At 38.7% G+C, this 24,997-nt stretch overlaps 2 protein-coding genes across 3 annotated transcripts in view; one reads left to right on the top strand and one right to left on the bottom strand.

Moving 5' to 3' along the window:
* The window catches only part of CCDC93 (CCC complex scaffolding subunit CCDC93), a 32,648-nt gene extending 30,264 nt beyond the window's left edge, over positions 1-2,384 (top strand). For both annotated transcript variants that reach the window (XM_090143608.1, XM_031590708.2), the window contains exons 22-23: positions 321-434; positions 2,087-2,384. In XM_090143608.1, the coding sequence (XP_089999734.1) occupies positions 321-434; positions 2,087-2,140 (168 nt within the window). In that variant the 3' untranslated portion in view covers positions 2,141-2,384. The remainder of the gene's footprint in view (positions 1-320; positions 435-2,086) is intronic.
* A 12,609-nt stretch (positions 2,385-14,993) lies between these two features.
* Positions 14,994-24,801, bottom strand: DDX18 (DEAD-box helicase 18). The gene is made up of 14 exons (XM_031590709.2): positions 24,620-24,801; positions 24,366-24,530; positions 24,025-24,156; positions 23,392-23,527; positions 22,492-22,592; positions 22,187-22,386; positions 21,988-22,102; positions 20,761-20,900; positions 19,966-20,127; positions 19,426-19,578; positions 18,656-18,769; positions 17,854-17,910; positions 16,499-16,676; positions 14,994-15,961 (listed from the first exon to the last, which is right to left on the bottom strand). Exons 1-14 carry the CDS (start codon positions 24,735-24,737, stop codon positions 15,819-15,821), a joined length of 1,914 nt encoding a protein of 637 aa, XP_031446569.2. The 5' UTR covers positions 24,738-24,801; the 3' UTR covers positions 14,994-15,818.
* Positions 24,802-24,997: the final 196 nt, after the last annotated feature.

Below are 24,997 nucleotides of genomic sequence, written 5' to 3'. Positions count from 1 at the left end.
GGCTGCAGTTTCCTGTTAATTTCACCATGTCATCATTGATGTAGAACTGTTTGGTGAGCAAAATTCCGGGCTTGCAGAAACATGAACCTTAGTTCAATTCTGAATGCTACTTATAGTGTTATTGATACTGAGATGTTTTAGCTTTTTAATTTTTCTTAAGAGTTGGCTTAAATGTTCACTGTGCTTAAAGCACAAGGCAGGAGTGTCATTTGTGAAGCATCTGTCTCACTGTTATAGAAAATTATTTCTTACACTTTGTGTGCTGATATGTGTGTTTCTTATACAGTAAATGACCTTTAATCCTTCCTGTATACCAACAGATGGAAAAGAAGAAGCAAGAAAATAAAATGCGAAGAGATCAATTGAATGATGAATACTTAGAGCTTCTAGAGAAACAGAGGCTTTACTTTAAAACAGTGAAAGAATTTAAAGAGGTAAGAACATTTTTTGCTAGTATAAGTTGGCAAATACTTGAACTGATCAGGAGTAATTTAAGAAGTTCTGCACAGATACACTGATTGCTTTGAAGCAAATTATAAACTTTGCTTTTGGTTAAGAGCACATTTCTAAATATATGGGTTTTTCTGAACTTAATCTTACTTTCTACATTTATTTTCTGGTGACTTAGCGGTGTTAAATCACAAAGAGTTAGAATTGGCTTATGAGAAAGCTGGCAATCTCATCTTTGGAATGAGTTTTATATCACTGCCTAGAAATGAGCAGTATTCATATAGTGTGAATGGATGAAATGTACTCTCATCACTAGCAGAACTATGAATTTTTAAAATTCTTTTTCTTGCAAGGCTTATAATGTAGATCCTTACTACATTTCTACTCAATGGGAATTTAGATGGCAACAAATGGTATTGTTTTTATTTTGTTAATTTTGTGTTGTCATATTCAAAATTCTAATTACACCAGAAACAAGCCAGAACAATTAGGATTTTCAAGTTGTGCACAGGTGTTCCTTATACTTTATTACATGTTAACATTGTCTCTTCATGGATGTTTCCACGTTATTTTTAAACTCTGAATTTTATTCTGAAAATTCTTTTGACACTGATTGGCTAGCACCCATTCATGTTAAAAGGGAAGTATTAACTTGTTACTGAGCAAGCTGTATATTTAGGCTTCAGGATGGAATCTCCTGGACATCTATGAGCAGCAGTTAGGCATTGGAGCAAAGAGGGTTGTGGAAATGTATAAGAGAGGCAATCTAGTGTCTTTGCAGTCATAAATACTTTAGTTGCCAGCCTTGTATTTTACTTGCTGTGGAAGGACTGTTTAACCCTTCATTCATTTCACTTTTCTTGAGTTTATCATCATAATGTGTGCTTCTGTTAATTGCTACCATGGTAAAGAAAGTAGTGCTGCCAGGTAAAATTGTCATTTGGCTTCAGATGTTTTTGGGGGAAAAAAAAAATCTTTCTGGTTTATTCTGGGGTAGCCTCCTCCTGTTTTGGATGATATGCTCTGGGAGATGTGCTGTTCTACATTTCTGACAGTATTTTGCATCCTCTTTGAAGAGATTAGGTGGTTGAGGGGGGTTTTGTTACTTTGGGTTTTTTTTTGAAGCAGAAAAAAAGCCATTTTTCTTCCACTGCCCTGTGAGAGAACTTCTATTCAATCTTGCTATTTTTAAAAATAATGATATAAAATTGTGGTTGTGCTGTTGAAAACAGATGGTATATGCCTATGTTCACACATTTCTTGACCAAGAATAATTTCCTGGACACTGACATTTTGAAGACTGTCTTCTGGATTTTCAGATGTTCGAAAAGTAATCTCAATTTTGATTTTTTTTTTTCAATTTGAAATAAATATGTGGATATACTCTATCCATTTCTAACAATTTTGGACTAATGGTCAAGCAGCATTTCTTTTGGTGTGTGTGTCATGAAGCTTAATGAATTTTCCATTGGAATAATATTGTGGATGAATCAAGAGTTAACTTCAATTCATCACTTATTCCTGACTACTTTGTACTTTGGAGGTCTTTCAAAGATGAGGCTTTGGTTTGCTTATGTGCAGATACATACAGTAGGGTTAAGAATAACTACCTTATGTGTTTGTTTTCTGTTAACAGGAATGTCGTAAGAATGAAATGCTGCTGTCTAAGTTGAAAGCTAGTTCTTCCTGAAGATCTCCAGCTGGTGAAGTTGATCTATATGATTGTTCAGTCTATACATTAAATCTCTTTTGTGAAGTGAAAGTTACAGCTGCAATTGTAGACATACGTGTGTGTATATACACATACACACAGCTGTAAAGTCTGGGATTTTTTCCAGTATGTACTCTTCTACATTCCTTCATCAAATGGCTGTATTATTCATTATTGCCTCCACTACACAGTAAAGAGTTAATGCAGTACAGCAAAACAGAAATACTGTCTAACTTTATTTTTGTTGGTGGTTTATTTTTTTCTTCATGGTAAGAACAACAAATATGGTTTTTATTTGGGTTTTAACACTGAAGAAATACAAAATTCTGCAGTAAGTAGATATAGACTGTGTAGTATGTCCAGTACCGTAAGATGAGCACTGCAACGTGCAGTAGCTTGTTAATTATGGCCAAACATAAATACAGAAATTAGTTCCCAAAACTTTCCACCAGCTAATAACTTCACATCATTTTAATTTAAACTCTAGATAAGATCCCAGAGGAATAAAAAATTAATTTCTAATGGTTAAGACAAAAGAAAATGGAAACTTACCTTGGATAATTCTCATGTAAAAATACAGATCTATATTTTTATAAAGTCTAGCAGTTGTATAATTTTGTTTGAAATTTCCTTTTTATATATAGAGTATGCACTTGTTAAATTAATAACTCCAGGAAAAACACCTTAATCACTAGAGCCATCGTGTTATCCCTGGCTGGGATGAAAATCTAAGTCTGTGTCAGCTGTAACATAGGAAGATAAAGATTCAGACTTTCTACTCAAATGACCTGATGCTCACCTTTTGAAGACAACAGCCTATCTACCCTATTGAAGATTTGTCCTTGAAAGTTTAGAAACTTTGTGGAACACTTTCGGAAACATTTTTATATCTGTATGTATGGTATTTTATAATTCAACCAGTTGCTTTTTGTACTTAACATCAGGATTTTGGACTGACTTAATGTACATCACATCTTTTCTTTAGGAAAAGGAAAACCACATTATTTTTCCCCAGTAATGCTGATGACTGCTGATAGATTACTTTCTATGGCAGCAAATACAAAATAAAAAGATGTTTAGAATTCAGTGAACTTTTGCTTTTGTGTTTTTAGGATGACACTTCAAGGTTCTACACTTAAGGTTGATGTAGAAGCCTTAATATGATTTTGAATTACAAGTGCATTAAAAGATGAATTCTGTAAATGTAGTGTCTTGATATTCACTAGTAGAAATGCTTTTGTGTGTCACATAGCACTTGGTAACGTGTTAACTCTTGCTGCTTTTGTTAAGCTTGATGTTTAGGTATCTGGAACAAACTATCAAATGTGCTGTACGCAGAGCTGATCCACAGAAGGGTAAGATTTGTTTTGCATAAACATTTGCTTATGGTACAGAATTCTCAACGGAGATGGTACAAATTCATCACACTGTACCACCTTGTTCCACTCCTTTTGAGAACAGTGGAAGGTTGTATGTGACCTTATGCAGATTCTAGCATTAAATGGAAAAGCGTATGCATTCATTAAGCTTTTGATAAGGAGACTGTGGGCATTCTGATTCTATTTGGATAAAATGCAGTAAGCTACCTCAACTCTAGTAGGTTAGATTCAGTGTGACTTGGCTTCTCATAATGTTGTGATAACCTGAAATTTCCTATTCCTTCAGTACGAATAGGAAGAACCATATTATGCCTTATTCCCCTACAATGGTTAGTGACTGAGTATAATGCAGGGTGCTTCTCTTGTACTTACTTAAAAATTTAGGCAAAACTGAATTTAGAGTATCTAAAGAAGAAAATCGGGATTACATGCTAGTTGTAGACATTCTCTAGTTAGCTTTGATAACAGTAGACAAATAGTGTCTAAAAACTCTATAAAAATTGTGATTATCTTTCTAATTTACACATTGGAGATGATTTCTCTTCTGATACTTGGGGAAAAGTCAGTTAATAGCATGAGAAAGGGCACCTCTGCTAGTGGCAAACTTTTTGTCTCTTTGATGACTGTTGACTGTTCCTGATGAGTTTTATGGTGGAGGAACAAGTACACATCATGCTCTGAATACTCATGGGAAGATGCTTTTTGGGAATGGTATCCGTGGTGATTTAACACCATAAATATGACAATCCTGCTAACCAGACCAAAGTAAATTAATTCTGGCTTTCACTAAAATGCAGATAGCTATTTTGAAAAGTGAGGGGCAGTATCATAATTAATTTCTAAGTGGAGTTTTCAAAGACCAGAGAACAGTCCTGAAGAGGTTATTGTTCTACTTTAAGCAGTGAGCTTCCATGTATGCCATAAGTTTATATGGTCTTTTTATAGAATTGTGATGTTGCTTCTTGATCTGTAGAATTTAAAGTACTTTTATTGGTCAAAGTTTAGTGGAGCTGTGTGGCTGAGGCAATGAATTCTGAAATGCATGTATGGAAAGGACTGCTGAGTTTGCTGGTTACTTTCTTTTACTTAGCTGCATGTAACTGCAGAAGTTTTTGCACAAACTAAAAAGCATTTGTACTCTGAAGTGTCCATAATGTTTTGATGTGCATCAGAGCAAAGGTGCTCTTAGAGCTAACCAGTACACAAGCGTTTGATGCCCTCAGCACTTATTAATTTCAGAAGAAAGCATGAGGAGATTATTATCATGTGTTCTATCCCCTGTAAAATGTACAAATAATAGCAACAACAGTGAGTGCAGGAGAGAGATGAGAACATCACTTTAAATTGTAACAGGGACTGGACAGATTTGCAGACAAGACACTATTGATATGGAAATCTCTGAAGGCAAGTTAAAATGTGATCAGTTTCTTTCTTTTTTATTTTTTTAAAGGTTTCTTCCTCTTTAAGCCTATTTCCTGAAAAATCAGCTCATTGAAATACAATCTTAGGTCCCACTTTGTATAACTGCTGGTATTCATGCACACCAGACAGCTAGGGAATTGCTATTTGCTCCTTAGAGCCAGCTTTGCCTAAATCAGGCATGTAAGTAGGACGCATGTATAAGACAATACAAAAATCTTACTTGTTTGGGTGGTGGCTGACATATGCTTAGGATAGTCTTTTATCTGAAGTTTCTGAACACCACAGAGCTGGGTGGTGGGCTGGTCTCCCTGGTTTTCCAGGCAGGAACTGCATCCCATCCAGCTTTTTGGGCAGGTTTGGTGCCCATGGGCATTCAGCAGCATGTTGCCATAGGCTGCCAGTACCTGGTTTCCTGATGACTGTGGTGCTGACTAGCTTAGAAGTTACTGGTGCCAGGGGAATTTGTCAGCCTGTATTTTCATGGCTAAATCCTTAATTTCTGCCTGTGTCACTCTTCATGCAGAAAGGGCTTAGCAATTCTCAGGTAAAAACAGGTTTTTAGAAAGAGAGATTGGGGCCTCTATTGTAGGAGCTGGACACAGAACATGGAAAGTTACTAACATTGCATGTTCACATCCCTTTTTTTCAAAGCCTTTGGATTTTTGCACAATCTGTGGATTCCAAGAGCACAGAGCCCCCTAGGCCTTAATTCATATGGCACTGCAGGGTTCTTGGAACCTTGCTGTAGGAGGCAGTAGTGCCTTTCTGCTGAGCAGTCGGCTCCACCAAGTTCTAGGTGGAGTAAAATCAGCATCAAGAAATAAAATGAGGCCAGTGTGTTTAGGAAGAAATAACTGGTTTATTCCAAACTGGCAATTCATGTTTAGAAAAATAAACAACCATATGTCTAAGTACTGCTAAATGATCTTTCTTTAGAATACCTTCTTAAAAATCATTTATTATTATTTTTTATTCAAGATACCTTATTGTTCATCTTCATGAGGAACACAGCCCCTCAGCCAGACTAGTGTGTTGTGAGTCTGCTTAGTCACCCCTCTTAATTTCAGAGGAAGTCAGCAATGAACTGAATGCAGCATGTTCATTCTCTTTATTGTCTCCTTTCCAAAAAAATCCCCGGAATAAAGCCAACATCCTGTGCACGTGGCGAACATTTCAGTGTTGCTCAATCCACAGTTCCCCTTGGTGCCCTTGCTGATGGTGAGCAAGCTGCAGGATGGCACCCGTAGTTGGCTGGATGAGATGACTTGGCTTAGACTTGACATTCTTGCTATTAGATGGATACTGTGCTTTGCTTGCAGACTTTAACACAGAACAGTTCAAAGAAGGAAGATATTCACTGCTTTTTTCTTTGTCACACTTTGGAGTAGCACATCTGTATTTCCAAGGGGGAACTGTAAACTGACAGTAGGTTTATATGCAATCATCTTCAGTCTTCTTTGTTGCTAAATCCCCTTAACAAGATCTTGTGCTCTAAGTCTGCATGTATACTGGCACGTTTCCCTCCAGAAATCTCTGTATTGTGCAATAAAAGAATAATTTCCTTCTCTGTCCCCTTTTATCTCTGCTTCAGGAAAAGGTTCTTGAAGGCATGGTTGTAATAATTGTTAAATGCCATATAAATGAAAGGATTAAAGGAAGTGTTTGGCTTGGCTACTCTGAGAAAAATACTTTTCCAGATGTGTGGGATGTTGCAGGAACAGGGGACTTACTAATTGTGTGATGAAGAAGGGAGTCCAGCACTGTACAAGAACTTCGACTGAGACGCCAGCTATCAAGCAGCTTTTTTCTCTTTCTGTTCCTTCTATGTTTCTCCATCTATCTGGAAAGTGATAGGTGCATGACGAGCTGTAAACATCTGTGGTTCATGCTAAGCTTCCTTCACCTCAAAACAAAGGAAAACATGGATTCTTAGCAAAGCAATTTGTTTGAGACAATATAACATCTGTGTTCCTACCACAAAAGGCCCCAACTCCATTCCTTCCATGCTAAAAGGAATAAAGTATTCTGGACTGCCAAATTTACCGGACTTCTCATTATGGCGGAAAAGCTGCTGAGTGTGACTGACAAATTACAGTGAATAAGGAGTCGTGTGATGCATTTCGTTCACACCAACTCAGTACTGCCACAAGTACACTGCCACAAGTACTTTGCTGCCAGAAAAGTACCATTTCAGTCAGCCTCCTGTTCATACTCTGGCTTCCACAGGAGGTACACAGAGGGGAAGACATCAGCTACTTCTGCTGCCAGCAGTACTCCTGACCTGTTACTAAATTAGCGATGTATTTTACATGCATGGGCCTTTGTGTGAGCTTCAGAATACGTGGAGGGTTTCTGTTTTATATGAGGAGAGCAACTCAGCAAAGGAAGCATTGGCAAGGGCTAGGCAATCACTCTTCAAGATAGATAGCCCTGTCTTCACCCTCAAATGTGAGACGTGGCTGCAGAATACATGAGCAGCAGATTATAAGTGCAGGCAAATAATAGAGGAAAATGAAAACCACATCTGTCCTGACAATTAAAATGGGACACCCCTCATGTAGCAATGATCACATCATTTGTCTTTGAAAAGACTAGATCTGCACATCTTCCATCACTCTCAGCAAAAAGGGTTGAGTGTATGACACAAGGACAACTTCGTAGCTGAGGAACAGCTACATCAGTGTACTCCTGGGAAGAGCCATCTAAAGGACTTTGTCACTAGCACTGGGCAGTTTGGTACTACATTTAACCTTAACCTTGTTTAACTCCTTCAGAGGAGAATCTTCTCTTGCTCCCATACTGTCCTAACAAGTTCCATGGGCTGGAGAGGCTGCATGGAGAAAATTGTAGGACAGCACTGCACCTATAGCAGCTGTGGGACCTTGCCTGGTTTCCATCAAAGGAGTGGGAAGGACTCCCACAAAACTGATAGGCTTTGTTCAGGCTCTAATTACACACCTAGTATACAAACTAGTTTGAAAGAGGGAAAACAACAAGAGCACATCAACAAAACTTGACTGCTAATTCTGTAAACTGAAATGCAGTACTGACCCTATAATTGCTACACATAAGCAATCCTGACATTTAGATTCTGCCAGGCCTTGTATTTGTGACTTGACTGATCAAAAGGGCATTATCCAGCAGTTTCTGCTGTCTTTCAATTCTCTCATTTATTTCAATTGAACTTTTTAGAGATGGAATTATTACCTACTGTCAACAAGATATGACAGGGTACAGCTGTCAGTAACAGCTTTTTTTTTATATGAGGTTCATTTATGTCAGTACTGACTGTATAATTCACTTCTTAAGGAGTTTTATGACAAGTAAACAAATAATTACAAAGCATCAGACTGATTTAGGCTCCCAGCCCTGCAATTTTTGTTGTTGTTGTTTGTTTCAAGGGAAAGTAAAAAAAAACAAAACCTCATTTTCAAAGAGGAAAGAGGACTTCATTGCACCATGTCACTATATACTATATTAAAACTAAGAGCTATTGCATATCCATCTCCCCTTTTTTTTTTTTTTAAGAAGACTGTCATAACTGTTTTTCCTCATGTAAAATCATAACCAAGAAAGACTCAAAATAGTTGGTTTGTATGAGTTTAGAAAGACATTCTGTGTATGCCAACTGTCAGTTCAGAGAGATGCGCTTCTGTCTGTATACCTGTGCCTGGCTCTGTCAGCTGAAAAGCTGTGTTTGAAAACATCCTGCTATCATCAGAATCATTCTGCTTGGCTTTTTCAGGCATTTCTACTGGCAAATGAGTACTATGACCTGAAATCCTTTTAAAATTAACTTGCTAGAATTAACCATCCAAGCTTCTGGCATCCCTCAGGCCATCAATGGCAGCCTTGGCATACAGCTCCAGCCCAGCAGTACCTGACAGCTGCCTCCAAGCACAGCACGGACACCTCTCCCAGCAGGGATCACTGCTATTACTGTCACCTTCAGGCTGAGAAGTGCTACCCTTCGCACCGACAGCTCAAAGCCCCACAGTGCTCCTCAGAACAACTACTGCTGGGCACCCGAGGTGAGAACTGCCATAAACAGACTGCACTGCACTCCTGGAGTAACAGAATGACGAAGAATAATATTGCAGGGCGAGGATGACAGTATCAGGGAAGGATGTGATGAAAGAAAGTAGAAATAGGAGAGATACTGGAAAAGAAAGAAGTGGAAAATTCAAAGCTGTTGGGCAGAGCAAGAAAACTGAAATAGAATTTGTCCCATCCGAGGGAGGGATGGTGCTGATGCTGACAGCCTAATTCCTCCCAGAGGAGGAGAGGCAAAGCCCAACACCTCACTAGGTTTGCACTTACTCTGGCAGTGTTATCTTTGTCTATGTGTGTCTTAAAAAAATGATTTTGTTTTGCCAAAGGAATAGTAATGATGCATCTGAAGATTCTTCTCCAGCATTCCTTGGGGAGCTGTTACTGTTCTGGTCGGCACAGTGGATCCTGCTCCTATAAGGGATAAGTCTCAGTCTCTTAGAAACGAAACTGAGAAGCATATCCTTTACATCAGCTCCCTTGATCCACAGGGTTCATACATGAACGTGTGCAGGCCGATGGAAATGGGGCAGGTTGGCAGCATGTACCAGTTGCAGATTCAGTGAGCACTGCTATAGAAGAACTTGCTGTCAAGCACTGCAAATATAAGGTGAAAAATTTCCAGATTGAGCATTTGCTGAGATTGCAGTAATAACTGTACTGGCAAACCCCTCAAATCTGTGTCTTCAGCTCCCACAGACAGGAGCTCTGCTGTCAGTACAGCTCAAAGCAGCTTCTGGCACTGCAGCAGCACAAAGTGCTGCCAGCCAAGCTGTGTCCATTTGTGACATACCAATGAAATGCATCTGTATGGGCTAAAACTTAAGCAATAATGCCTCAGCTCAATTAGCTCTCCATCATTTTAGATTACCAGTATTCTTGTATAGAAATAATTCATTGCTTTGGTACTGTGCAGTGAGCAGGATGTTCCCACTGCTCCCGGTAAAGCAGCCCGAGCACACAAATTAAGGGGGTAAGTTTTAAATGGGTCCCAGTCTTGCAGTGCGTGCATTTATTCCATCATTTATTCTCCAAGCTCACTTAGAAAAATAAAAAGAGAATAAAGCTCTTCTCCAGGAGCGGCACTTTCAGACTTGCTAATTACAGCCCCGTAATTGAGCTAAATCCCCATGAGAGCCCCAGGGCACGTCTCAGGCCACGCTGAAATCACCGATGCAGGAGGCAGGCACCCGGGGGACGCGGCGCACATCCCCACCCCTCCCCTCTACCTGGGCTGCGCGTTCCTCATGTGGTCTCCGTGCACGGCTTGGCCGCCTCGTAGGTCTTCCAGTAGAAGAGAACCGCACACATGGGACAGCCAGAACGCCGCGCGTTCTGTAGGAGTAGGAAACCTGCCGGCTGCCCGGACGGCGCTCCTGCTTAGAGCACGGGGAGGCGGCGCCGCCGTTCCCGCCCCGCGGCAGCCTCTGAGGAGAGCGATCCGCCCTCGGCTCCTCGCTACCCTGAGGGGCTGCGGGACGCCCCTCTCCTCACAGCCCGGCCCCTCCCGCAGCGATGGGGGTGGTTTTGGTACCGCAGGTACCCCGCGTCCGAAATCCTGAAGTCCTTTATAACCCCGAACATTCGCTTCAGTCCCGTTTACCCATATTTTCGGTGCAGTTGCAGTGGAAGTTACTCGCAAAACACAACACAGGCTCCTTTCTCGTCGCTGAGCTACTCGCTGCTGCCGACGGCTCCCTAACGCTGTTCGCAGTGGAAACAGGGTGAGAGAAATCAATGAAGAACGTTTCCTTGCAAATACGAAGCTCTCACTCCTGCATCATCTCCCTGCTCCCCAGATGAGCAGCACCTGAAACAATCAGGCGGCGGTGAGCGTTGTCAGCCTGCGACTGCTTCACGGCTGCCTTCCCATGCTTTTTGCGTCATTCCTTTCTAATTTGTGTCTGCTTTTGTTCATTACGACTGTAATTAATGCTGCTTCTTAAATGCCAGCTAAAGAATCTTCAAACAACTCTTTGTTCGTTATGAAAGTCACTCAGAAATAAAGGAAACAAGCAGATAAAAAGGCCCTTTAACTTCTGGGGTGTCCCTCCCCCCCCTCATTTATTACATGCAGTTCATGCATCACACAAAGGCAGTCACTTTCCAGTCCAGCACTGGAATCTCCCACTTTTTCTTCCCCAATGGCTGGAATAACCTAGTTCTATAATACAGAGCTCTGAATAAAGCCTCTAAAGGATTTTTTTTTCTTGATAAATACCCCCATTGCTGACTTGTCCTCTGAGTACAAAGGCTGACTGCTCCTCTAAGATTGTGCTATGGCAACACGTTGCAGAATCTCAGGAACAGGGTATGATATGAGAAAGCCGAGAGGGAACTTTAAAAAAAAAAAACAGTATACTTACAGGTATGTATGTATTCCAAATAACAGAAAACAAATGCTACATAAAAGAGCAAGAATAAAAATCACACCACAAGAGAGAAAATCAAAAATACTTTTTTTTTTTTTTTTCCTTCTAGTGAAACTACAGGACCACAGAGTTTGAATTTCTGTATAGTTACAGTATTGCAATAACTATGGTGTCTACATCCAGTGAAAGCAACAAATATCCTTTGCCTCACTCTCTGATTCTTTCCAATGGCTTCAGAACCTTCTCTGAGCCAGGAGTGGTAATACATATCCTAAGAAGATAACTCGTGTAATCAACTGCTTCACTGTGCTTGAAGTGAGCAAATATGTAGCTAAGGACTTGGAGACAAGTGATAGAAGTGACAGTAAATACAAAATATCATCATTCTTATTGGATTCTTTAGTGGGCCGGGAAGCCTGGGGAGTAACAAATGCAAACAATGGGAAACAGTCTCAGTGCAGAAATATGTTGTTTCCTTTGTGTTTTTTTTTTCTCACTTTTCTCCGGTGCCATGAAAATGGCTAAGAGAGAGAAGGACTCATGGCGAAGTGGAGTCGAGCAATTTAACAAGTTACAGAATATATTCCCCAGTCCTTATCACTTTACCAAATGCTGCCTTCAAAACTCGCACTTTAGGCTGCTGACATTGAAATTAATCTCCTGTTACAATCTTATCATAATTAAGTTTCACTTTTCTGTCAGCCTGAGTGTTCCAAACACAGCTTAATCCTCCCTGCACCCTCATGTTTCCTGTCCAAAGTCCCTTTTGTATGGTTGTAACAATAAGAAAGCTGGGTTGAAATCAGTCAGTCTGTTTCTGAGATTCAACAACTCATACAAATTCATATGGTCTATTTGAGTGACTTACAGTTTCAGTTATGCATTGTAACATTAAACAATATTACTGAGACTCCATGCTCAAAGCTAACTGCAAACAATTACAGAGGAACTCAGAAAACCACACAAGTATCCTCAGAAGTCAATCAAAATAAAGATGAGCACTTGGAAAAAAAATTATGCAAAGTTTTTCAGGGTCTATTTTTCTTCTTTTTATTATTATTTCAGTTATTCAGTTTGAGAAAACACCACCTAATGATAAATAATAGGCTCTTTTCTAGTTACTAGGATTTTAGATTTCTATAACATCCCCTACAAGTTGAATGAACTAACTATCTCATAAGCAGGACAACAATGGAACTAAAACCCGAATACAAGCTGTAGCTTGTCAGTACCCTGCATTTCTTCCACTATGGCCAGAAGCTGGATGTTTCTACTCAAATGTTATTGTATAATTACACGTTGTTCTTTTTACCCATCTTATGAGAGGTTCCATTATTAGCTTGAAAACAAATGATTAGGGTATCTAAAGCATTGTTTGCTCTGATACATGAAGCAAAAAGGTTTATTACTGCCAATACGTGAACATACTTGTTATTAACAGCAGGTATAAGTAGATAATAACCAGTTCTCAAGTGCTTATTGATAATGAAAAACATGTCCTCTGTGTGTGATATTCACCCCAAAACACCTGATTGGCAACACTTTCAGATTGGTCTTGTGCCTGTCTATAACTGAGTAGCATTATGGAATAAGAAACCTGTAACATGACAAGATTTTTCATGATTATGAGCAGTAGCTTGGCAATGGAATTCTCCTTTATGTGCCACTGTTGAGAATTGTCAAAAAGATCTTACAGTTCAAGCAGGACAGTTTTGATCACCCTTTTAAAGTGGTTTAAAGAGTCCAATTTCTTTGTCAAGGTTCTCAGAGAAAGAAGGCAATTTCTCAAGGCGTGCAATATTAGTCCCCAGCCTATCAGTCACTGTTATGAGGCAAGCCTTGAGAGTCTGATGGCTGAGGTCTATTAACTGCTCACAAGATTGATAACAGGCTAAGTTGCAAAGGAAACGTTAGATATCCAATCAGTTTGACAATCTCTTAAACTTCTAGCAATACTGCAGCAGAAGAGACGTTGCTCGATGCACACAGATTTTTAGTCAGAAACTATTTTTCATTTGTAATTCCATAAACAAGGAGAAAGGTAACTGCATCTGCACAGGCCAGGAAGCTGAAGCCCTTCTCTTTCATTACTTAGTCTTAGCTCAGAATGCTTGCTTTGGCTTAATTGGGAAATTACAGTGAGAAATAACAGACTGTGTAGTTGTTTCAGTCTGCACAGTCATCATGCATCCAGAATGCATTAATAAAAAAACTTAATTAGGGTAAGCTGGAGCAATCCAGTATTTTAATCTCCCAGTAGAAATTATTTGAAAATTTCTTTGTATTACAACATACAAGAAAACACAGGAAAAATACCTGGGAGAAGTTGGGCAATCTCATGCCAAATCCATTCTTTCAGTTTTAATGTCAGACTTCAGAAAGTGACAGCATCTCAACACATTGTCTGGAAAGCAGCCTTTTGCTCCCCAAATGGCTAGGAACAACAGAAAAAGGCAGATCTCTGCAAAGTAATTCTTTTCCTACTTCAAGAGCAATAGTAATTCTCATGTACTTCAAGCCCAATCAGTTCTGACTCTACCCATCATCTCAGCTTTTTTCTGTTGCTAAGTAATACTCTGTACTTCATTCACATCACTATTGTGACTCACAAGCATTTCACTCTTCACAGTGGTTTTCTGCAACTTTGCTTATATCTCTTTCCTAAGTAATTAACATTGCCGTTCATCTAATGAGCCCCTCAAAGTTAATCTCACTGTATGTTAATTCCCATACTGTAATTGCAAAGAGCATAGGTGTTGACAGAACTCTTCAACTGTACAATGCTGTACATGTAAAAATGTGGTATTTCTCTTATAAAATGTAGTATCTCTTAAAATGTGTTATTAAGAAACAGACATGGAGAGCTTTCTTAACATCTATTAGTTGTAAATGTTGTTAGCAAAACAAGAATCAAAGACTAGATCTCACTGAGTCAGGCATCATATGCCCAACTATAATTGCTTACCCTACAGTAGGGATTCTTTTGTTTTCATTACAATTCTGGAAGCACGAGACATGCAAACTCTAGTTACAAAAATTTCAGTATTTTGAAGTTCTTAGTAACCAATCAATATAAATAGCCCTTGAAAATTTCTCAAGTAAGGCTAAAAGGGGGAAAAAAGGCAACACTGAGGTCTGAGTGCTGTAAGGACTATTGACATAATGGTCACACTGCTCTTCCCCTTTCCAATGACCTGGTTTCTCCATGGGTAAGACAGACTGCCACTTGTTTCTACTACACTTCAATGCACACATTAACTTAAATCTGACATACTACTTCAAAAGCTCTAAGGGTTCACTTCCTATTGAAATAGCTACTCTTTTTTTTGTATTCAAAGTAGTCCTGGCTTGCCTTTTAGATGACAAAGAATAAAGTAATAAAACTTGTTTTACTGCAATCATGTGGGGCCCTGATTCCTAAACATCCAGACTGAGACAATGTAGTCCTTCCTTGCACCAATGGATTTACCTTTTTCAATACTATCCCCACCACTACCATAGCCTCATAAATTACCTTCTTCTACAAGGGTATAGACCTGAAAATAATGTAAACAAACAAAAAAAGCCCCCAACCCCTCCCAACAACATAAATGGGCAAAGTCCTTCAAATCACGCAATGTGCTTTTCTTAATTTTCTTTGCCTATTCATAAGATAATACACTAGACATTAACAGATTTAAATAGACAAAAGAGGAAAAACAAGTAATTCACTGGAATGTTACTGTTTTATCACAATATTAAAGAAGTAATTCTAAGCATGACTCAGATGTAGTATAAGAGGTTGTTGTTTTTTTTTTTTTTTTTTTTAATCTTAGACACTATATTTGCTACTCAGATGCCATGAATTAAAATAACTACAAGCTCAGTCAATTAGATTCAACAACATACAATGAATGATTCTTTTGGAAAAGAACATATTCTTCACCATGTCTGATGGACAACGAATTCTGTACCACTAAGACACCCTGCAATGATCCTTGTGAACAAAAATCCCTTTATTTGCTTACACTTAAAAAATATTTTCAGGCACCTATGAACTGCATTTCTTAGCATACTGAAGTCTCTTGCTATGCAAGTCATCTCACATTGGAATCTGTCCCTGCATTCAGTCTACTCTGACAACTTCCAGGGGTGTAAAAAGGGTATACATACAGCAAATTTGTCTACAAAAAGTTGAAAATATTCTTTCTTTAATAAATCATTGAGTTGAAATAATTACATTCATCCACCTTCCTCTTTACAACAAGTTTGGCTATCTCTCTGTATTCTCTTTTCCAAAGTGTCTTCCTGAAATGAAACATTAAGAAACTCTGAAACAAAAACTTTTCTTTTCCTAAAACATCAGCAGAGAAGTTTAAAATGGAAGTAACTGCCAGACAGTTTCGATCAAGGTAGTCTGCACCAAAGCAAAAAGCCACTGTAATGAATGCACAATTAACGAGAAAACTGTCGATTGTCTGATTTCTTGCTGATGTGTTTGAAGATTTTAGCTTTGTGGACACTCTTTGGTTTCTGGTAACCAAATCCTCCACCTCCACCTCTTTTCTGTAGTCTTCTGCCTTGGTTGCTGTTCACATCTGGAATTTTATGGGTTAAAGAGCATAACAAAAGACTTAATTGAAGTGTTGCTTATTGGGTATTGCGAGCATTATTAAGAAGAGAAAGAAGAATTACACAAAACACACAAAACTGTGTTACGGATGGTCCTATCATTCTACTGAATGCTTTTATTCTTCCAGCTGTCCAACCAATTCAACTGAAGAACCACTGCTTCAACTTCTCTCCCTCCACTGGCACCTTTGACAAGAGGGGCCCATGCACCTCTATTTCAGTACAGGACTCTAGAACATGTATGCAATATTCCAGTACCTACAAGGCTGCAGGAATTGAAGTCCATATCTGTATTAAAGCAGATGTTAGTAAGCAATTATTAAAACTGGCCATTTAACATTTTCTTTGATAAACCATTATTTGGACATGATGCATGTATGTGATTATTAGCAATACTAAATAAAACCCAACAAAGAAAAGAGAATTTGAAATAGCATACTTAAGTTTCATTTAACATTTTTAAAGCAGGAATTCAGCTTTGAAACACAGCAGTAAAAGGATACTGAGGTCAACATATGGAGGGACTTTAAAGCCAAATGAGAGGCTGACTTTGTTAAGATCCAAGTTACCCACGTTATAGATCTGCTTCAGAGAATGGGAGTCATAAGCTCTAATGTAAGCTTTGTATGCTTCCTGGGCTGACTTGTGAAGGAAGTAGTTCTTCTCAATCAGTTTCTCCAGCTGATGAGAAAAAAGAGAGAGACATTATGGAATTATGGCTATAACAATAAGTTACATGCAAGCCAATCATTTGCTGTGTGCTCTGCAGTGACATTCACTACTCACTTTAATAAGACTGCACTGTGACAGCAGAGCACAGATATCTACAGGGCTTTTACAACCAGGCACTAAATCCTGAAGCTGAGTTGTAGTACAAACCCTTTAGCAATGAGAAACTTTACAAAAACATCAAATTAGGTTGTCCTAAAGAAACACGTTGAGAGGAGAATCGTATGATTATATGATTCTGTGAGTAAATAACTACAGCCACAGTTATGTGCACTGAGAATTAATGGACAATGACAATATACTGTTAAGTCAGACATCTAAACAGAACCATTCCATGTAATTTTGCTTATAGCTCTATCTAAAATGCTGGAAACTCACTGTAAAATGCACAGTGTTATTTTTAAGACAAAAATGAAGATGCACTAGTGTAGACTGGAGTATTTTATTTGTTGAGGTCTAAGTTCCCAAAGCTTAGATCCGAGTGTCTCATTTGACTGCTAGCACACATTAGTTTGGCAAACTGATGTTAAGTTACATTAGGCATTAGTACTTCCTAACTACTCTTTACAACTAACAGAGGTTCTGTGAGGACTGTCCTCACTGCTGCTGGTATTTACTATGTCAAATTTCAGTTATTACAAAGAAACTTCACACAGCTCTTAAGAAAGTGATTCACAGAACTAAATAAAAATAAAAATTCACATCTACAGAACAATCTATGCTATTCTCTTTTACTTTATGCTCTGTGGTTATTTTCGTTGGATAGAAGCACGTGCCAAGTTTGGCTGACACCAGGCTTCATTAATACCAACTTGATAAAAATATACCTGGAACACATACTGGCATTTTTAGGTGTTGGTACTGGATTTCTTTCTGTATGCTGAAGGCTGAGCAAATTATCTTGTAAAAGATTAGATACAGAGAATTAATCTAAGCATGCATAACCATTCAATAAATGCTACTGGAAACACTGTTTGCTATCTAGACAATATTCTATTCAAAAGCTGAAAGCATATTCACACCACTATGATTTTGCAATGTACTGTGGAAAAAACAACCCTTACAAGCAAATGCATATGGTGCAATACCAGCAATTTAGTACCGGATATTAAAATTCTTCATTTCATACCTGAGACTGGATATCTGAAATCTTTGACCAGGAAAACTCAAATTCACTGAGTGGTACCTTAGAAGAACAAATGAATAAATAGATAATCTAGATTATTTCTATTGTACAAACAATAAGATGTAAGACAAATAAGAACAGACCTGACAGAAATAGAAGACTTTTTTTTTTTTTTTAAAGTAACACAGCTTTAGATGTCAATGAATCTAAAGTCCAAGGGCATACTTCAAAGTATACCTTACATGTTTTTAGATTTTTGACATCTTCTACTTAAAACAATGACAACAATATTAGTAACCCTTATCAGAAATATATTTACTGAAGTTTCCTCTGCATAAAGAGGCCAGCATTGTATTTCCTTTAAATTAGGGTAATAAAAATACTCTTTATGACCCTTTCACTGCTTTAATTACAAATGAATCTATGAGGAGTTCTCTCTTATTAAAATGGTTACATCCGAAAGAAGGCTACCCACCTTTTGGAATTGAAAAAAATGCTATTATTTTAATAGAAAAATAAGAACTGCACTGGCCAAGCTCCCAGTATCTTTTCATGAAGAGATCATAAGAAAATTATATTTTAATAATGCACACTGCACAGCTGCAAAGCAACTGTTAATACACGCAGTCACCTTTGAGTCTAAGGGTCAGCAGAACAGAGTCAGATGTTCAGTTACATATTTTAAGTAACAGAGTTACTTATGCTCAGAAATTAAAATGTTTTGTTAATCATACAGCTTTTTGTCTTTAAAATCGTGACTGCACAGTAAAAACAAAAAACAAAAGAATTCTACATGTAAGTTTACCCTGGCTTGTTTCAGGTAACGAAGAAAGCCCAGTTCTTCTGGACGTAAAATGAGCAAAGCATGTCCTCTACCATTTATACCTCTGGCAGTTCTACCAACACGATGAATATACTCCTTTTGCAGAGAGAAGAAAAAACAGTTAAGTCCAGGCAGTCTTTCATATAAACAGCAATACAGTTTTATGGAAAAAACATTTAACATTAACAGTGTCATGCAAAGTTTTGCTTTAAAACTTTAGCACTGACATACAGATGAGGCAAACCAAGTGCTGATGAAGCAAAGCACATAAGTAGTTGAGACAGAAATCCCTGATCAGAAGCATCTTACCTTCCACTGAAGAAAAAAGAACCTTAGCCTAATGCCACTGAAAATTTAACTTTGCTTTACTTGCTATGTTTGTCAAGGTATCTAAGTTTAAAGTCTTTCTTGTTTGGACATTTTTCTCAAATGAGAATTCTAATTTTTAAATAATTGAGCTTTTTATTGGAAAAGCTATTATGAGACTCAAACATACATATATAAATTCATACTTCTAGGAAGTATTTTTTTGTTTAGCTGATTAGATTTTAAATTACTTTGTACCATAGAGTTATGTTTTATATTTCTTCACTAGCTGCAGCACTTCCCAGGATCTGGTGATTAGTGGATGAGATCAGGTGCTAGATGTGAACACGACTGATTTCTGACCTCTGTTGAGTAGAAGATTCAGGTTCTCTCTGCAGCAACACTCGCAACTAGGATTTGAAGGTATTTTTTTTTCCATAACTTACTTTTGGATCATCTGGAGGGTCATACTGGACAATCCAGTCCACCTCAGGAATATCTAATCCTCTGGCAGCTACATCAGTGCACAACAGGATTCCAGATTCTGCATTACAGAACTGGAAAAATGTCGTAGTACGTTTTGTTTGTTTCTGCTTGCCCTAAAATCAAAAAACAAATCAAACAAAACAAGAAAATAACCCAAAGAACACATACATTAAGGATCTCCACTAAAAGAAATCTTGCCAGTTTATAAGCTTAAATGTAATTCCTCATTTCACAGATTATATCGCTGCCAAAAAATATAAAATAGTTTAGGGCATCTTTCTATCTTGTGGATTTGCACAGACCAAGCAGAACCATTTCATAGTGAAGAAGCAATGCTATCACAGTAAACTGGTACTCTCAGAAGTTACACTGTATACTTAAGGCATTAAAATCTCAATTTACCTAAGTGTTACTTTCAGAGGGACTGCATAAAATCCTGATGTTTAGAAACAGGCATTACTAGATTCATTAAAAATAAATCAACACATAAAAATACTTACATGAATAGCCAAAACAGGCAAGTCAATGTAGTTGAGTAATTCATAGTGGTACTTCACTGACATACACGAAGAGAAAAATACCATTAGTTTCTTCTTCCGGTTCTTCTTCAGGAACGTGAAGAGCAAAAGGAATCTTTTCTCAGATGGACACACTACATAGCCCTGGAAATTATTTAAATATTGTTAAATTAAACAGTACAGAACACACTTTTTGCAGGGGACTATTGGCAAAAGAGTTAATTTTCCAGCTACACAGAATGAAGCCATCTGATTTACTGTCTGTTTCTCACTTTGTTATATGAAAGTTATATGAAAGTCCTTCAATACTGATGACAGCAAAAACTTACTCTACATACTACAAAAGAATTTTATTGAATTCTTGCTACTAGTTTACTCTTTAAAGGTAATATCTACCTACTGGTATTATAAAACAATTATCTTATTAACTGCACAAACCCAGAAACTAACTCCATTTAGCCATCATCTTAAATAGAAAAAATAAAATCTCAAGTGTTCTCTAGTCAGTAACACAGTGCTTATGTACATAATACAGTCAGGTATGTAATACAGACAGTAGTTGAAAGTGTAACTAAACTATATTATTACTTCATGAATTTTTTTACATAACTTTTAGACAGCAGAGTGAATAAAACCCTTTTGGTAACTGTTAACTTTTGCCTATTAGGATGTTAAGCACTTCAAGGGATGGGCATTTATACAAACCATCTAAAAAGAATGTAGGGCCTGTTGGTTTTTCCTCAGACCATACCTCTTTAAGTAACACTTATGTTTTACCTGTTCAAGACCATCTACTGTTGCTGTCTCCTTGTTATCATCAACTCCTACATATAGTGGCTCCTTTTTCAGAGAGATCTTGGCTAGATCTTCCACCTTCCTGGTTTGCGTAGCAGAAAACAGCATCGTCTGTCTGCGCTCTGAAGATGGTTTATAAGAATGCTTAATTTTTTAAAGGAGAATTCAAATAGCAAATACTTAAAATCTTTAGTTGCAAACTCCCTTGTAACAATTCTTCACCTTCTTTCCATTAATTTAAAATATACTGCTACTGATAAACAAAGGCAGGTATAGTTAAATTGTGTACTGCGTTGCACAATATTTACTTTGGCTGCCACCATCTCCAAAATCTTAATGCACTTCAGCTTTGCTAAACTTTTCTTAGACAATCCATAACATACATATTTTTGAATGTTTGGCATGTGGCTGTGCATCTTCAATGGGTCTTCAAGCAGGTGTACTCAACCAACTGTCTGCCTATCATATCATCCCAGAATATATAGCCCGATACTGCAACATTTTCTTTTTACAAGAGTGCAGCAAAAATGCACTTAGCCTATTCAATTTTACAGCTACAGGAACAGCACCAATTGGTCTCGTGGAATAACTGGTGCCACCATTTTCAGAAATCTTTTGTTATTTTGAGTGTTTTAAAATAAATTCCTTCTCAGGGAAGGAAATCGAACTAAAATCAAGCAAGATTGAAATCTTTCATCTACCACTTCCCAAAGTCATTTTCCCCATTCTTTCTTCACTTAGTTTTAGTGCTGATCATTTGCATTCTTCTTAGGACATTAGTTACAAAGAATATAAAGAAAAGAAGTAGGGCATTCATCTCTCCAGAACAATACCTTAAAAAAATCCAACTGCATAAATAGATCTTTTTCTTATTACTTCCTTAATTAAGTCTAATTAGGAAATAATGAATAGCAGAAAAAAAAAACAAGAAACATGAATGAGATACTGTACGCATTAAGCTAAAATGTTTTTATATGAACCAAATCATATTCCTAGAGTGCATAAGGACACAAAAAACCATGTCCTTCACATAAACGATGCTAAACAATATATGTTGGCTACTGGAAAAAACAGAGTTAAGACAGATACTCTAAGGTGCATTTACAGAACTATAAAAATTAATGACTTCTCTTACAATAATTCAGTTATAAAGACGACATAACGTTAGTCAAGTAATTTCCAGGAAAGACAGTTTTTTTTTCTCCTTACTTGGTAGAAGTTTTATGATCTGTTTCATTTCTTCTTCAAATCCAACCTCTAAGATTCGATCTGCCTCATCAATCACCAAACACTGCAAGTTCTTGTACATGAAACCTGGAGTGTTCTAGAAGAGTAAATTGAGAGTCAGATGGGGACAAGGGTTTTATTACCTTCTATAAAAGTAAAAGGCACTGTTATTTTTGTATACCTGCATATGATCCAGAAGTCTTCCTGGTGTTGCTACAATTATGTTGATTCCATTTCCAAGTTTCTGAGCTTCTGCTGACCTGTTACTGCCCCCCATGATCAGACCATAGGTGTGAACATGATGATTCATAAGTTCTTTAAGAACTCCATAGGTTTGCATGGCAAGTTCTCGAGTAGGTGAAAGAATAATAACACCTGTCCCTAAAACACACATCAATTGACCCAGGTTAAGTTACAGTTCCTCCAGTCCCTTTCACAGTCACATCCTTAAGATCCGGGTCACTACAAAATGAAGGAAATCCTTACCATTTCTAGGCATGAATTTTAACTTGTAGATGAGCTCTACTGCAGGAATGAGAAATGCAAGTGTTTTGCCACTGCCTGTTTTGGCAGCTGCTAAAATATCCCTGCAAAAAGCAAAGTTAGAAAAAGAAGTGTTAAGGTCATCCTACAGAGAAAAAAATAAATCCTATTCCGAATGATGTTGACTACGTGAAAACGTAACATGGTTTTAATCTAACTAAAATTAAGACCCGTGACAGATACGGTTCACAGCTTGGTCTCTTATTTTTCCCAAGTCTCTACGAGATACACTGATACAAGAGACTAATGAAAACAGACTCTACTGCTTTCAAAACCAAATGCAAAGCAATTTCCATTAACTTACTGTAATAATTGGAAAGATCAACACAATGGAAAGGTAATATAAAAGGTGCAATAACACAGGGACTAACGCAATACAAAAATGTTATAAGGGAAGGAAAAAGGACTGCTCAACCATCTCCAAAGACCTAGTCTCACAGTGGAAAACTTCACCAAAGACAGATCTCCAGAAGGAGATCCTTCCCCAGTGGCAGTCAGCCCTTAAATGAGGTCTAAGAGAGGTGCAGCCAGGCTCCACCCCTTCCAGTCACACACATCAACTGCTTTCACCTGTGCTCCCAGGGCTGACTGGGTCCTTTCCCCAGGTGCTCAATCAGTGGTTCAGGCCGTGACTCAATAGTTCCCATACAACTTACCCTACGTATTTGTTCACACATAACATACATACTTCATTAATTTGTATTTACTGAAATATTTAAAATACAAAATAATGTTTTGAAAAGAGCATAGCTCCAAGAAGTTACATTTCTTGTACCTAATTTGTTACTAACATTTACCCAACATTTGAGGTCAGTATAGCAATTAAAAAGATATTTTTCTTACCTGCCTTCCAAAAGAGGTTTAATACTTTTATGCTGAATTTCTGTCATGTGTGTAAAGCCCATATCACTGATGCCTTTCAATGTATTCTCACTTACAAGACCAGCAAGGGAAGTAAAAGAATTGTCTTCGAAGGCACCTGAAGGGAGAAAGGGAGAAAAACATTCACTTACTTCAACTCCGTCCATCCCAAGACTGCCCAGTAAGAAATTTATCTTACAAACAACTTCTTACAATTCCTTCCAACTGTAAAATTTTAAGATGTTAAAAAAAAATACTCTGCATTAATGTATTCCTAGGGATACCACAGAGACCTGTTAAAAATGAACAAGTAGACTGCTTCTCATGCCAATTAGCAATACAACTCTATTTAACTGATCCTTTTTCCCCATATTTAAATAATGTGTGCAGGTACATTTCAAAACTGTTTTTCAAAAGTAACTTTAAGACCAAAAGCCACGTACATATAATGCAAACTTCAAAGAACAGTAACTGAATTACAACACTGCAGGTGCCAATATCACATCACCTATATTCAAACACCAGGTTTTTAATGCAAATTTGAGAACTGGCTCTGGAAGAAAGCCTAAGAACTGGGATTTTTGTATACCTACGAAAAAAGAAAACACGATATACCTGTTAGACCCAGAGGTAAACTGGGCACTTCATCCTCCTCTTCTGCTTCTTTCTCTCCAGAATCCTGCCCGTCTTCACCTTCTGCCTCCACAGGTACGTCTTCTTCAGCTTTTGCTTTCTTAGTCTCTGTGCCTAGGACAGATTTTACAGAAGACAAGCCATTCTCAGTGAGGGTTACCAGAAATATGTTTGTCATCCAAAGCTGTGCTGCAGACTGGCCTTCTTTACCCTGTAAATCATTTCTACAGACATCGTGCGGTGGGAGGGGTGAGGAGAAGGGGAGACAAAGTTTCTGTGGAGCTTTCAGATGCAGACAGCACAAACGTACGTTCCAAACGTACCTCCCTCGGGGCCAGCCGCAGCTTTCCTCTTCTTTTTCTTCTTCTTCTTGGCCCCAGAGGCCTCAAGGCTCGGCGCTGCCTGCTCACCCGCCTCTGCCTCCGCCTCGGGGGCCGCCGCCTCCTTCACCTCCTCGTCCTCCTCCGGGGAGCCCAGCGAGGCCCGGCCTGCGCACGGAGAGGGAAGATGAACAAGAGCCGTCAGCCGCGGCGCTCAGAGGCTCCAGGACCGCCCGCCCGCCCCGGCCCCGCCGTACCTTCCTGCTCGGCAGCTCGCAACTTCAGATTGCGCTGCCGCAGCTTCAGGTTCCTCTTGTGGATCTTCTTGCGGAGCAGCCGCATGGGCAGGTTGCCCGCGGCCACCGACACCGACATCCCGGCTGCGCGCCTCCCTCAATCACACGTGGGGACGGCGGCCCCGGCCCGGCGACGCGCATCCGGGTCGCGCCGGAACCTCGCCGCTCGGCTGGCGCCCCGCAGTGGCGCGGCGGAGGCAGTGCAGGGCTCACGGCTCAGCCCGACCGTGCTATCGAATGGACTACTGGACTACCCGTGCAACGTGCCGGCGCCAGGGCATGGCTTCTTAGAGCTTTGTTCCCAGCTGCTCCTCAGCTCAGCGAGAGGCAGGATAGCCT

Source organism: Phasianus colchicus, chromosome 7, assembly GCF_987193195.1.
Source record: "Phasianus colchicus chromosome 7, bPhaCol1.hap1.1, whole genome shotgun sequence".
Classification (NCBI taxonomy): Eukaryota; Metazoa; Chordata; class Aves; order Galliformes; family Phasianidae; genus Phasianus; species Phasianus colchicus.
Note: the sequence above shows the minus strand (reverse complement) of the source record. Positions and strands in the feature narration are given on the sequence as shown.